Source organism: Nelumbo nucifera, chromosome 2 (genome assembly GCF_055504915.1).
Source record: "Nelumbo nucifera cultivar China Antique chromosome 2, China Antique-T2T, whole genome shotgun sequence".
Taxonomy (NCBI): domain Eukaryota; kingdom Viridiplantae; phylum Streptophyta; class Magnoliopsida; order Proteales; family Nelumbonaceae; genus Nelumbo; species Nelumbo nucifera.
The window spans coordinates 57,291,668-57,306,395 of NC_142650.1; the positions used below are offsets into that span (position 1 = coordinate 57,291,668).

A 14,728-nucleotide genomic window follows, 5' to 3' on the forward strand; every position below is an offset into this window, starting at 1 on the left:
TATAAAAAGGAAAGGGTTAATTTGGTATTAGCAAAATATGGGAGAGGATTGATTTGGGTATATTCCATTATTTTGGAGAAGGCATAGCCCTGATTATTAGTCAAAATGTGTACGCTTTAAAAGAAAAAGCACTTGTGTTTTTTAACCATTATAGACAGAGATCTCTTTTCACTGAGGATGTGACCGTTTAAAAGGACGTGCCCAATCAGTCCTAAAAAGAAGAAATAAAGCAGAACCACCTAAATTAATTTAGGGATTTTTGGACTGCAATCCCCCTCAGAAATCTGAATTGCAGCCCCCTCTTAAGGTTTGTTCGTTTCCTCTAACTCTTATCTCTTAATAGGAATCTTTTAATTTCAAGAGAAAAATGGTTGTTCGTTTCCTCTTATCTCTTATCTCTTAAAGTGCAATCATACAATTTTTTGTTTTCTAATGATACTCTCAAAAAGACAAACAAAAACTGTCATATATGGGTAAAAATGGATATTTGATAACTTTAAGAATTCATAATTTAGAATTCAGAACAACATCCTGTGCATTCAGAGTTCAGAGGAAAGAAAAGTTCACCAATACCAATATACCTCTTAATGTAATTATTGCATTTTCAGATGTCAAGATTCAGAGAAAACAAATAGGCCACTAGTCTACTAGTAGCCCCCTATAAAATTGGTTTCCAAAATCATGTGATCTAGGACTAACCTAAATAATTTCTGCTTATGATTCTTGCGGTCTTAAGTATGCAACACAGAATATTAGAAATAGAAATTTGGACTTAAAAGAAATGAAGAGGGCGTAGCCCTGGTGTGACCAAGAAAAGAAAAAGAATTTAAGGAGAAAACAGGGAGGCAGAGACCCTGTTTTAGACAAAAAAAAAAAAAGAAAAGAAAAAGAACAAGGGGCTCCACTGCTGTTTTAGACTAAGAAACTGGGGAAACACATAAAAGAAGAAAATGAAAATAAGGGGCAGATCCCCTATTTCAGACCAACAATGAAGATGGGAAAAAATGATGAAAAAACTCACAGAAATAGAGAAGAAAAGGGGGCGGAACCCCTATTCCAAATCACCTTCGAGGAGGAAAAAAGTGCAGGTAAATGAATAAGATAAAAAAGGTGAAAAGATTGCAGGAAAATGAAGAAGAAAAGAAGGGTGCGGAGCCCCTGTTTTATTCCAAAAAAGTCGTGCAAAATACGTAGGGAAAAGACAGAAAAAAAAGAGGAAAAAGCAACAAAAAGGAAGAAAAAAAAGGCTGAAAAAGAAGAGGGTAGGAAGAAGAATAAGTGGTCCAAGGCGGACTGAAAACTGAGAAGAAGAAGAAGAAGAGTGATAATGTGTGAAACAAAATGGACCCAAAACTGAGAAGAAGAAGAAGAAGAAGAAGAAGAAGAATGATAATGTGTGTGAAACAAAATCGGACAGCTCTCCCTCTTCTATTCAGTTCCGGAAATAGTGTGATAGGTCCTATTATGATAACAAAAACAAGCCAATAAAATTTATTTATGAACGTCGCCCCCTTCCCCTTGGAGTTAACCGCCTAGGCAACTTGTATTAGGCCCTTTATGTTGTGGGTTATGGGAACATCAAATAGCTTCTTAGGAGTTACGAGAGGAGGTCACATGCTGTCCCATTCCCATCACTTTTTATATGCCATGAACATTATGATGGTCTGAGATCCAACTGTGTTTTGTAATCTTGTGTGATGCCAAACACCAATCTCAGATAGCTAGTTTTTTTTTTGCCTATTTCTTTTTTTTTTTTTGGGAATTTCCTTGTATTTGGGAACAAAGGTTATTTTTGTCTTTTTCGTATTAGATCCATCATATAAAAATCTGTTTTCTTTGATTACATATGATGAATGAATTTCCTCGGAGTTTCTCTTGGCTGTTCAAATCTGGTTGTGATGCTACCTGTATTTAGGTATGTTTCCTATATAATCTGGAGAGATTGAACCCTAATATTTGAGGAAAGCCTGGGAAACCAGTATGATTAATAACTTCTCCACTTTAATATCTATCCAGGTCAAGAGACGAAGGGCAGAGAAGTTGGCTTCTCATATAATCCTTAAAATAACTAGAGGAAGTTGATTTACCTGAGCCACTCCGTTCTGTTTAGCCATTTGGTCATCTACAACTTCTAACCCTGGTTTCTCAAATTTCTTCTTACGTATGTTATAAAATCTCAGACTGTTTGGAACCTTACCTAAAAACCCATCAATTAAACCTAATATAGCCCCAACTCTAAGCCCAGTCCAAATTAATCAAATTCCATTTCCAATTACCCTAATTTCCCTTATCTGTCTGACATTGAAGTGCATGCCATCTGTTCATATGGCTGAACTGATTCTCTTTCCTTCGCTTAAGGAATGAAAAGACTTTATCTTAAAAGGACTTACCAAGGCAGAGCAAAACTATAAAAGATACTTGTCGTATATTATAAACCTGAAAATTTTCAATATAATAGAAACAGCCTCTCTTTCCACCAGTGTGTTCACACATGGAATTTAGATAATTGTTCAGTGACAGATTTGAATATACGACATAAAAGGTATAAATGTTTTACAACTTAAAATAACTTTTTAAAATGTCTGAGGTTAGTTCCTTCATCTTATTCAATGTAAAACAGCCCTTCAAGTAGAAGATAAAAAGCAAAAAAGTAAATATAAAAATCCTACTCCTGGTGAACTGGACTACTTTGGAAGGCTGCACAGATAAACAGCACACGAACACAAAATCAGCCAGGCAACCCAGTGAATCAGGTAACCGTTTTCTTTTATTCCTTTTCTTGTTAACCATGTTACCATGGAGTCAACCCTAGCTAAAGCAGTGGATCATAAAATTAGGGGCTTATGCAAAAGTAGGGAATGAGAAATTATACCTTCAATTTTGGAAAGATAAAGGCTTTTCTTTAATTGGGAAAAGAGTGCTGGTCTGACAGATCCAGACTATTCTTTCATTGAGAAATGTTCTAGATTAGCCATATGTACTGGGAAACCATGAATTGCAATTAATCTCTACAAATTTCAGTCCATGGGTAGATGGGAAGGTGAGGCAAATAACTTTGGCACTGTAGCAGAGGGCTAAGTACTGAAAAATGCTACATGTAAAGATCATGACATTGAAAACACATAAAGCCATTTTGGGTTTCCAATTCTGCTGTTACATGTTGAAAATGTGTACGAGCAAGAGCTCAGACCTGGACCTTCAAGGTGAAAATCATGTCTGTAAGACTTCAAAGGGAAGCATATCTTTCATTGTACTTCTTATTACTGTTCTTTCCTTTTTCTTTTTCTTTACAAGATTTCCTCAACATAGGTGCTTCTAAACATTGAATAATATCTATCATTCCAAAATCATACTATCACTTGACTTTCAGATTTCATATGGTTTATGGCAGCCACAAGTAGTTTATTTTACATCATCAACTTAAAGAAAATGCAACTGGTTGGATGGGAAACTTACCTTCTTCTGCAACAATCTCCAATCCATCTGCTGATAAGCTTTGATGGTAAGACATGATAGACCGAAGATGTTGCGGAGCTCGGTAATGAACACCCAACAAAAGGCTGTAATCCATTATGTGTTGTGTTTCTAGAAATCTACTATCAATCTCAATCTGCCTGCATAAGTATAGATTTATTAAGAAAGTACAACTAACAACAGCTGGGAGATTCTTATTGAAGAGAGAAAGTGACTAGGAATGATTGGCAGCAACCAATGCATATGAAAGGAAAATTTGTTTTCTAGAATACCAATGGATCACTTAAAATCCCTAAATTAACAAAAGCCACGTGGAGGGTGGCAGGTGATATAGATACCCATATCATAGGTAACATACTACTGTGCATAGCTAGGACATTTCTCCCACTAATAGAAGCCATCAAAACTTTCCTTAAATCAATATCAGAGTTATGGAGACAATGATGTGAACTAACAAGAACAATAAATATGAAGAGCTATAATTGAAACCTTCTAGGACCATCTCCGGAATCATACAAGAACATTTTTATTTTTTCAACAAGGGATATGCTGCAATTTTTTATATAATGTAAAGTTTTATTGATCATCATGATTAAGTGAATATAAAGTAGTTAGTGGCAATACAAAAGGGCCCAGAAGGAGAGAAAAAGAAGTTTATAATGAAGATTGTCCCCCCATATCACACCCTTAAAAGTTCCCCAATGCAACTCTTCTATCCATCCCAGATCTTGATAAACTATCTCCAAGCCATTTACTAACATTTTCTGACCCAACTAAATGAGATATTCACCCTTGAAGGAGCTCTAGTTTGTTTTATGAAATGTCTCATCTACCAGTGTCCTTCTCCCTGATCGTCATCCATCTGACAGCCACAAGAAAGTCTCCTTCTACATCTACTCTTTGAAATTCTAACGAAATAATGAGTCTAGGGGGGCTATTTGATAATAGCTGAAATGGCTGAACTGAAAATCTCATTGCTTTGTCTTTTAGTGAATAAGGCTTTAAGGAGGTTGTGGGACTTATTGGCTGAAGCTGAAGTTGGGTAAAGTACTATAGCCTTGAATACTTTATTATTTAATTATTTTATTCCACTAAAAGACAAAACAATAAGTCATTAAATTCAGCAATTTCATCTATTATCAAAAGACTCCAATCTAAAAAAGGCAAAGATTTCAGCCTTAACCACTGTCCCAAAGTCAACCAATCCTGAATGGACATAAAGTAAATCTCTAAAAGCTTCTAAAATACCTGATTTTCCCACACTCCCCATGGAACAGCCATCAAAATTTAATTTGAAACTCTCTGAACAGGAGAAAAAATCAGCATGTGGTTCTGTCTTCTACTGGAGATTCTTGATGTCTCATCCCATGCTATCATGATATCATTCATTAAAAAATCAGAGAAATTTTCTAACGTAATTATTAAATAAGCTACTTTCAAATGTATAATTTTCATCAAAGTTCCCAGCTGGTTCTTCTCTTGGAAAAAAATGAGCATTCCTTTCTCTCAGTGCATATAACAGCTATTCGTCCACCTTAGTATGATCTTTTCTATTTCTGTAGGAGGAGAAAAAATGTTGCAATCAAAAGTATTTGAATATCACCCTGTAATGACACTAAGACCAAAAAAGAAGAAAAGTATTCCCAAATCTTAGTCACAAGAAAACAAGAAATAAAGTAGTGATAAATGGTCTCTCCCTCCAAATTTCATAGAAAACAAAAATGGGAGCTAATACAAAATATGGCCTAATCAACAGACCAAACCCTTTATCTTGATCCAGAGGACAAAGAAAAACACCTGATAAGTCATTCAAAAAAATTATCAACACCTAAGACCTCATGATCTCTTTAATTTCTACAAAATTTAAAATTCCAAGAGAACACTGGATAAGGCCAAGTAATACATGATTTAGTAGGAGCAGATTTGAACTAAGGTATATAAAGTAGAATGAAGAAAAGAAAGAATGGAGTCGTGCACCAAGGATCCGATTGAAACTTTACTCTATCCCTACATAAAAGATCTACCTGACAATTTCCGAGGAAAAGCTAACATAGACCTCCTACTTAATCATGTATCTCATCTATTATCTACGGTACCAAGAATGCTTTTAACTTACAAAATGCCACAGGCTATCCCCTTCTAAAGGGTATTTCCATCATATTTTTCAACTTGTTAGCCTTCTTCTTACCAAGACACATTGTCCCTAATTGTGATCCTCCTTAGAATAACCCAACTCCCAAATAAAATTCTTAATAATCTTTTCAAACTTATTTACCACCTTCATATGAGCTATTGAGCTCTAAGCGCTGAAACAATGCATTGGTAAGTTAGAGAAGATAGACTTAATCAAAGTGGTCCTCATTCCCAAGGAAAAGCAATGCTTCTAATCCTTCATTGGCCCAGCCAGTTGAACTGTTCAACCCGTCGCCCAGTCATAATACTGGCTTGGGTTAACCCCCAACCCACCTTATAGCAAAATCCAATTGACTCGTCAGAGAGACCTGGTGATCTAGGTGAATGAACCGTTGACCCAGTCAGATATCCTTTTTTTTTTTTTGCATTTTTACTTCAAAAATTAACAACAATACTTCTTATTTGTTGAACCTGTTTTGTTTAATGTGATAAATATTTAAGATTAAAGAGATGCCCCATTTTCTGTAACTTTATAAACTTTTCCTTTACTTTTTATCCATTTCCATCATTGATAATAATAGTTCCTAAGTTTTTTTTTTGCAATTATGGAAGTTACACACACACACACACTCCTTTTTTACATTTTTGTTTGATGTGTGTGTGTTTGAAGGGGGGGGGGGGGGGGGGGGGGGGGGGGAGGGTATACAAGTGATTAACAATGGGAAGTTTCTAGTTCCTCTTGTCTATAACCTAAACTCATAGACTAAAATATGATTTTCCAGTTAATTTGTGTTAGGGATCAAGAATATGAAAGAAACGATTGACATAAAACCATATTTCAGGTGCTCCTGGACCAAATAGTTCTTTGATATCCAGAATTAGATTTAAATAAACAAAACTGACATTCAACAAAGTATCCTTACTTTAATAGAAACAACCTCCAAGAAGGTTCTAAATAGAAGCAATAGTTCAAATCCAAATCCTTAAGTGTTGTATTTTCATCAATTTCAATATTCTCTGAAGAGCGCCCTAAGGATGAACCTTTCAGATCAAATCTTCGATGAATTCTCAACTCAATGCAGAACATGTTGCCCATTACTACAAAGCGAAACTGCAAAACGAGGATTCGTTCATAAAGATTACCTTCTTATATGCCATAGTATGCAATGCATTACTGAAAGGGTTATTATCTGAAACACCCCACAACTTTTCTGACTTTCTCTTGAACTTACCCTGACTTTTCGATACCTCCAGAGGCACCCCTGTCAGACATTTTCTGTTAAAAAAACTAACAGTGTTTGCAAGATCACAATGATTCCCCTTTAATCAAGGCATCTATTCAGTTAAATAGAACTGTTGGTGGGTTGTGAGATGAGTGACATGAAACACACAATGAAATAGGAGAGAAAAATAAACCAAGGGTCTTTTATCATTTTGAAAATTAGTTAATAGGGTAGACTAGTTAGTCAAGGTTAGTTTTGACATTAAAAAATAAAAATGGCACATGTGGACCACTTCTGTTATGGTTACTAATGCTGGATTGATGGAAGGTATGTATTTTATAAATAAAAGTGTCTGATGGGGGGGTCTCTAGAGGTATCAAAAAGTCAGGGTAAGTTTAAGAGAATGTTAGGAAAGTGAACAGGAGTTTCAGATAATAACCCTTACTGAAATTAAAGTTTAACAAAAGCACACATGTAGAAAAAGAAGAAGAAATGGAAATTGAAAATAACTATATCCAAATTTTCATTACAAATTGGATATAAAAGATAAAAATGGATGGTTACTCAATGTTGATCCCAGATATCTGGGGTCTTGGAAAGGGTGGACTGGATACAGACCCAACCTTCGGCATTTTCTTGCACGAAGTGGCTGCTCTCTCAGATTCAAACCTGTGTTTTCATTCTTGCCAGCCCAAAATTTTGCCTTTGAACCAAGCAGTGGCCCCTTTTGTCCACTTGATGGGCATCAGAGATACAGTGCTAAAATTTATTTCACTGTATTCACTACCTTTTGTCCACTTGATGGTTTAATCCTGTGGAGGCCAAAAAATTTGGTTATGAGTGTATTCTCGTATATACGGACATGATGGTGATAGTCTGGAAGCATCCTCAGAAGAACCTACAGAGAGTAGTGGTCAATATCACCTCAACTGACAAATTTAAACATCAAATATACTATGTTCCAATGATAATGGTCAACAAAGGACTTGCTTGATTGAAGGTCACAGAGGAAAAATGAATATGTAGTTTATAATCAAAGAGGGAAACATAGGCAAAAAAAAAAAAAAAACAATAAATAAAATTGCAACATGATAACTATGAAATCAAAAATACAATAACGTATTTAGCATCAACACCACATGAAGTTAAATAGGAATTCCTTGACTCCTGCCAACATGACCCAAAAAATAAAACTATATATATATATATAGATATAGATATAGATATAGATATAGATATAGATATAGATATAGATATAGATATAGATATTCCCCCTCAAGCTAGCACCTGGGAAGAAATAATATAATAACCTGATAGCAAAACAAAAAATAAATGGTAAAGACTCTGCCTTGAAAAAGAATAACTATAGCCTTTCAACAATCCATTGAATACATGCAAGGCACAATGAATCTTCGTTATGGAAACACTTGAACATGCTAGCAACATGCATTACCAGGGATCTTCAACCAAAACAAATAAGATCATAACCAAAGAATCACTCTCCTTTTCTTGTAATTGTCAGATATATGTTCCTCTAGCCTTCAACTGGACATTTGAGCTCTTTCCAATAGAACACAAATCAAGACATTCCTTGTAATCACTCCATTGAAAACCATATCAAACTTTGATAATCAAATAACCAAAAAATATAATTTAACTCAGCTCCATGAACCAATTTCCAAAAGATGACTACAACCTGACACATAGGGTACAAGAAATCACCCCCATATGAGCTTGTAGAAACTAGAGGAATAGGGTGCACTTGCGCTAAAAGCCTAGAAAGCTCAAACATCCAATTTACCAACTCTAGAATCCGTGCACACTATAAACACCTGTGGTCCACAATAGATTCCACCCAAGATGTTTTACAAAATACTCTCTGGTTCTTCTTGATTTTTGAGCAAAGTTTGAAGACTCCTACTTTGAAAACAACTAAGCATCAATTAGCTCTACTCTAGGATACTTTCCTAGGCATCAACAAATTAAAAAAAAAAAAGAACTTCAAAAATACCTTAAAAAGTAGGAAATTTAAGAATAAAAATAACTAATGAATTTGGAAGAAACAAAATTATTAATTTATGAACTTACTATTTATAGTAAAACTGATACTTACTTTTTATAATAAAAACTAGAGATGATAACAATAACTCAACAGGAGGCAAATATTTAGAATAGGAGGATTAAACTAACAAGACTTACAAGAGGGAGATTGGACACAACAAAAGAAACTAAACAAGAACTGAATAAAAACTAATCAAGAACAATAGCAAAAGAAAGAGCAAACACCAAAAGACATCTAACAGTTCAGATTTGATCATAATCAACTTTAGATCTGATCATTATCAACACCATCATCATTAGAGTTTTCTTCTTCTTGCTTTGATACCATCTTGTTTTTATCTAGTTCAGTAACAATATAATCTCCTTTGAAATATCTTCAGTAAGAATGAATCTATAATGATTTAATCCAGAAAGAGATAGGAAAGAAAAGAGAGAAAAATTTAGAAGATAACTAAGATATCAACATAGCATAATATCATGTATAAGATCATAGGGAATTCTTCTCACCTATGATGCATGACTCATTGTTGTTTGAGAACCATATTATTTTCTTAAGGCCTTGGGTTCATGGCATACAGAAAATAATCTGGGTGCAGGTGTAGAGAATATACAAGAAGGTGCTCCTAATGTAAACTTATGCAAAATAAATTATATAAATCATATGATTCAATTTCAACGACAATCATGTAATTTTATCTACCCTTATAACATGGAAATAACTCAAGTTTGACAAAGATTAGATGTACCTTTACTTCAGATTTCCGGAGGGTCTTAATCATAAACCTATCATCTTGAGATAGGAAAAAGACACTGCCACTTTTTCCAGGGGACGAAAGTTCCCTAAGAGCATCACTTCCACAAATGGACATCATGTAATCTGCAGCATCAATCTTGAACATTTCTCTCAAATTTCTGTTAGCAAAGAAAATGAAATGTCTGAGAGCAGGCAACATGAACAACTATTCAATTTTACACACTCAATTTCTTAAGAATTTCAAGATCCATGAATGCATATTGAAAAATGTTATGCAGGAGAGAAGAATGGAAGAAGAGAGAAAAGAGAGAGAGAAGAAGAGAGAAGAGAGAACTGAGAGCAAAAGATATTTCTGGCGGCACAGCTTTTTTAATATATATACTAGGGCGACAACAACTAAAATAAAAAAGAGTAAAAGTACAATAGTACCCCTATACATAGGAAAAATAACAGCCGTTAACACTCCCCTCAAGTTGGGACATAGATGTCAATCATGCCCAACTTGTCACATAAATCATGATGTCGTGAGTGGTGTAGTCCTTTCGTAAAGATGTCTGCAAGTTGATCCTCAGAGTTGACATAGGGAGTACACACTTCCCCTGTGATAACCTCTCTTTGATAAAATGCTTGTCGACTTCGATGTGTTTAGTTCTATCGTGTAGCACAAGGTTAGCAACAATGTTTATGGCTGCTTTGTTATCACAGAATAGGGTCATAGGTCTGTCCACTAGAAAACCCAACTCACTCAACAGATTCTTTATCCACATAATTTCAGCCACTCCATGAACCATTGCTCGATATTCAGCTTCAGCACTGGATCTAGCTACCATACTTTGCTTTTTGCTTCTCCAGGTAACTAGATTTCCTCCTATGAAGGTACAATAGCCACTAGTTGAATTTCTGTCATTTAGGGATCCTACCCAATCTGCATTAGTATACACTTCAACTTTCAAATGTCCATGCCTTTGAAACAACAAGCCAGCACCTGGAAACCTTTTAAGGTATCAGAGGATTCTTTCTACTGCTTCAAGATGAGTGGTCATAGGGGCATGCATGAATTGGCTAAGGACACCAACTGCATAAGTAATGTCTGGGCGGGTCATAGAAAGATATAACAATCTCCCTATAAGTCTTTGAAACTGTTTCACATCCTTGATAGGTTCACCTTGGTTGTCACCTAATTTATGGTTAGGATCAATAGGGGAATCAATTGGCTTCACTCCCATTTTTCCTGTATCCTGGAGTAAATCTAGGACATACTTCCTTTGGGAAATGAAGATACCCCTTTTTGAGCGGGCAACTTCAATTCCTAGGAAGCATCTTAGAGGACCTAGATCCTTTACTTCAAAATGCGTGGCAAGAAAACTCTTCAACTTTTGGATTTCATCCTTCCAGTCGCCGGTGATAATTATATCATCAACATATATTATCAAAGCAACAATTTTACCTTCTCCTCTTTTCACAAACAATGTGTGATCATATTGACATTGCTTGTATCCTTTTTACTGAACCGCTGCATGGAATTTGTTGAACCAGGCTCTCGATGATTGTTTCAGCCCGTATAAAGACTTCTTCAACCTGCACACCTTTTGTTCATTGCCTTGAGCTTGAAAACCAGGGGGTTGTATCATGTAAGCTTCCTCTTCAAGGTCACCATTCAAGAATGCATTCTTGATATCAAGCTGATGTAGATCGCAGTCAAGATTAGCAGCAAGAGAGAATAGAACTCTAATGGAGTTCATCTTGGCAACGGGTGCAAAAGTCTCTGCATAATCAACTCCGTGCACTTGTGTAAACCCCTTTGCCACTAAACGAGCTTTATACCTCTCCACCGTGCCATCAACCCTATGTTTGACTGTGAACACCCATTTACATCCAACTAGATCCCTTCCCTTAGGAAGATCTACAAGTTCCCATGTGCCATTTTTATGAAGGGCATTAATTTCTTCCTTCATAGCATCTGTCCATTCAGGTACTGAAAGAGCTTCTGCCACATTCTTAGGGATAGGGACACTGTCAATGGATGTGAGAAAGGCTCGAAAAGAGGGTGAAATGTTTTCATAGGAAAGAAAGTGGGAAATGGGGTGTTTAGTGGTGCACGATCTAACACCTTTCCAATGAAAAATAAGAAGGTCAAGGTCATTAGCAACAAAAGTATCAATAGCAATAGGGTTAAGAATCGATAGGAAGGTCAAGGTCACTAGCAACAGAGGTATCAATTGCAATGGGGTCAGGGACATCAATGGGAACCAAGATACCTGAGTGAGTATGATCCACCCTTGAAGAGTTTAATGGCATTGGAGGTACAACTTCTGGATTCTCCACAGCTCTTGAATTTGGTTGGCCTTTGTGATGACGGAAGAAGACACGAAAAGGAGGAGGATCAGGAAGAGGAGGGAGATGAACCAGTTTCTCCTCATTCCTATTCTCCCCTTGACGAGAAACAGGGAAAAAAGGCTCACTCTCAAAGAAAGAGACATCCATGGAAACATAGAATTTCTGAGAAATAGGATCAAAACAACGGTATCCCTTCTGAGTGAAGGTGTACCCCAGGAATATGCAAGGAATAGCACGAGGATCCAATTTTCCACGAGTGGGTGACAAATTTTGGACAAAGCAACGACAACCAAACACACGAGGAGGAATGGGAAGAAGGGGGCCTTAGGAAAGAGAAGCTGATGTGGGGCTTTGCACTCTAACCAACGAGAGGGCATACGGTTGATGAGGTAGGTAGTGCAAAGGACAACCTCAAGCCAAAAGCGTTTTGGGACATTCATATGGAGTAGTAAACCCCGGGCCACTTCAAGGAGGTGTCGGTTCTTTCTTTCAGCAACACCATTTTGTTGTGGTGTTCGGGCACAAGAGCTACGGTGAAGTGAACGATGTGAAGCAAAAAATTCCGTGAGATCACTATGAAAATACTCTTTGGCATTATTTGACTGAAAAATTTGGACTTCAGTTTGAAATTGGGTGAAGACCATCCGCTGAAAATCTTGGATAATTTTTGGTACTTCATCCCTGGTCCGCATGGGATATACCCATATATATCTAGAATAATCATCGATAATGGTAATAAAATACTTGTAGCCACTCTCAGATGGTAAAGTAACAGGGCCCCACACATCAGAATGAACAATGTGAAATGGAAATTCAGATTTATTATTTTTTAAAAGAAAATGAGTTCTACATTGCTTACTCAATTGACAAGTTTGACAAGAGAAATCTGAAATGAACACTGACTTAAACAATTCTGGAAACATCACTTTCAAAGACTCAAAAGATAAATGACCAAGACAACAATGCCATAAATAAACTTGACTCTTACAGGACTGACTCTTAGACTCCGTGACTTGAAGATCAGCCTTATTCTCCAGCATGTAAAGTCCATCAACCATACATCCTTTACCAATTGTCCTCCCCGAGGCCAGATCCTGGATCACACAGTAAGAAGGGAAAAAGGTCACTGAGCAGTTTAAGGAATTAGTAATACTACTAGCAGAGAACAAATTAATGGGAAATTTCGGAACATGTAAAACATCAGAGAGGGTAAGGCCGAGAGGGAGAGAAATGGTTCCTTGACCAGCTATGGTAGTGTATGATCCATCAGCTAGTCTCACCTTGTCTCTTCTAGAAAGAAGGTGATAGGTTTGAAAGTAAGAAAACGTACCAGTCATGTGTTTTAATGCTCTAGAATCAATGATCCAATGAGTGTCAGGGTTATGAGAAGCAACACGGAAAGTTGTGGCAGAGTTATCTGATGTAGACGCAAATGAAGTTGAGGAAGGAGCATCTAATTGCTCTACCATAGAGCTCTAAATGGTCACGAAAGGAATTTATAATATCCTCCCTTGGGTCAGATCCAGATGGATGTGTCTGAGTCACAGTATGAATGGGGGGCTGATTCTCCTGAGTAGCCATGTTTGCCATAGTGTGTTTTCTTGTACCTTGTTGTCCTGACTTTTTATTCATATCTGAACCTTGCTTCTTATTCAGATCTTGAGCCCATTTCGGCTTCCCATGAAGATCCCAACGTGTCTCGGGTGTGTTGGGATTTCTGGCAATGAGTACACCACAATTTGTCCTTGTCATCCATCTTTTTCTAAAGATCCCCCTTCTTAGAAGTATTTCCCCCACTGGTAGTAACACTCCCTTTCGCTGCCAACACAACTGCATCTCCAGAACTGTTCATCAAATTCCTTCTGCTTTCTTCTGATTGTACAAGAGCATAAACTTCCTGAACTGATGGAAGATCCTTGCTACCTGTAATCTGAAGTGCTATACTCGAAGTAGTAAGAAAGAAAAGAGAATGACAGAAAAGAATAGAATGTCGAACTGTACTAGCCAGTCGACCAGTTCTTTATTTATAGATGAATATAGTACAAGGTACAAGAAATTACTGGGATGCCCCTGATTAGTGATGGGACACCCAGATGACTTAAATCATTAAACAGGATTAGGCCCATTAACACAAGCCCAGTTACAAGATAAGTTAAACATAAGAATGGGCTAATAAGAACACTTATCAGCCGAACATAACTCTAACATTCTAACACTCCCCCTCAAGCTAAGCATAGATATCAATCATGTTTAGCTTGCCAAGTATGTCCCTGAACTTCGTTGATGCCAGCCCTTTAGTTAATACATCTGCAATCTGCATCTCTGATGGAGTATAAGGCACACAGAGTTCTCCTGAAATAATTCTCTCTCTGACAAAGTGTCAATCAATTTCAATATGTTTTGTCCTGTCATGCTGCACAGGATTGTTGGCAATGTTGATAGCAGCTTTATTATCACAGTACAGCTTGAGAGGACTATTTGTCTTGATACCAAGCTCATTAAGGAGAGTCCTGAGCCATAAGAGTTCAGCAACCCCGTGTGCCATAGCTCGGTATTCTGCTTCTGCACTTGATCTAGCCACAACATTCTGCTTCTTACTGTGCCATGTGACTAGGTTTCCTCCCAAGAATGTACAGTAACCTGAGGTTGATTTTCTGTCTCCAATAGACCCAGCCCAATCAGCATCAGTGTAGGCTTCAATTTCAAGTCTGCTGTTTTTTCTGAATAAAATTTCTTTCCCTGGGCA

At 36.8% G+C, this 14,728-nt stretch overlaps 1 protein-coding gene across 2 annotated transcripts in view; it reads right to left on the reverse strand.

Annotated features, from left to right (window-relative positions):
- LOC104587332 (phosphatidylinositol 4-phosphate 5-kinase 9) overlaps window positions 1-14,728 on the reverse strand; it is a 52,030-nt gene that overhangs the window by 1,870 nt on the left and 35,432 nt on the right. The window contains exons 4-7 of one of the 2 annotated variants that reach the window (XM_010244891.3): window positions 9,638-9,803; window positions 7,618-7,728; window positions 6,531-6,718; window positions 3,457-3,614 (exon numbers count right to left, since the gene is read on the reverse strand). In XM_010244891.3, coding sequence (XP_010243193.1) covers window positions 3,457-3,614; window positions 6,531-6,718; window positions 7,618-7,728; window positions 9,638-9,803 — 623 coding nt within the window. The remainder of the gene's footprint in view (window positions 1-3,456; window positions 3,615-6,530; window positions 6,719-7,617; window positions 7,729-9,637; window positions 9,804-14,728) is intronic. The other variant, XM_088896891.1, reaches the window with a different exon arrangement.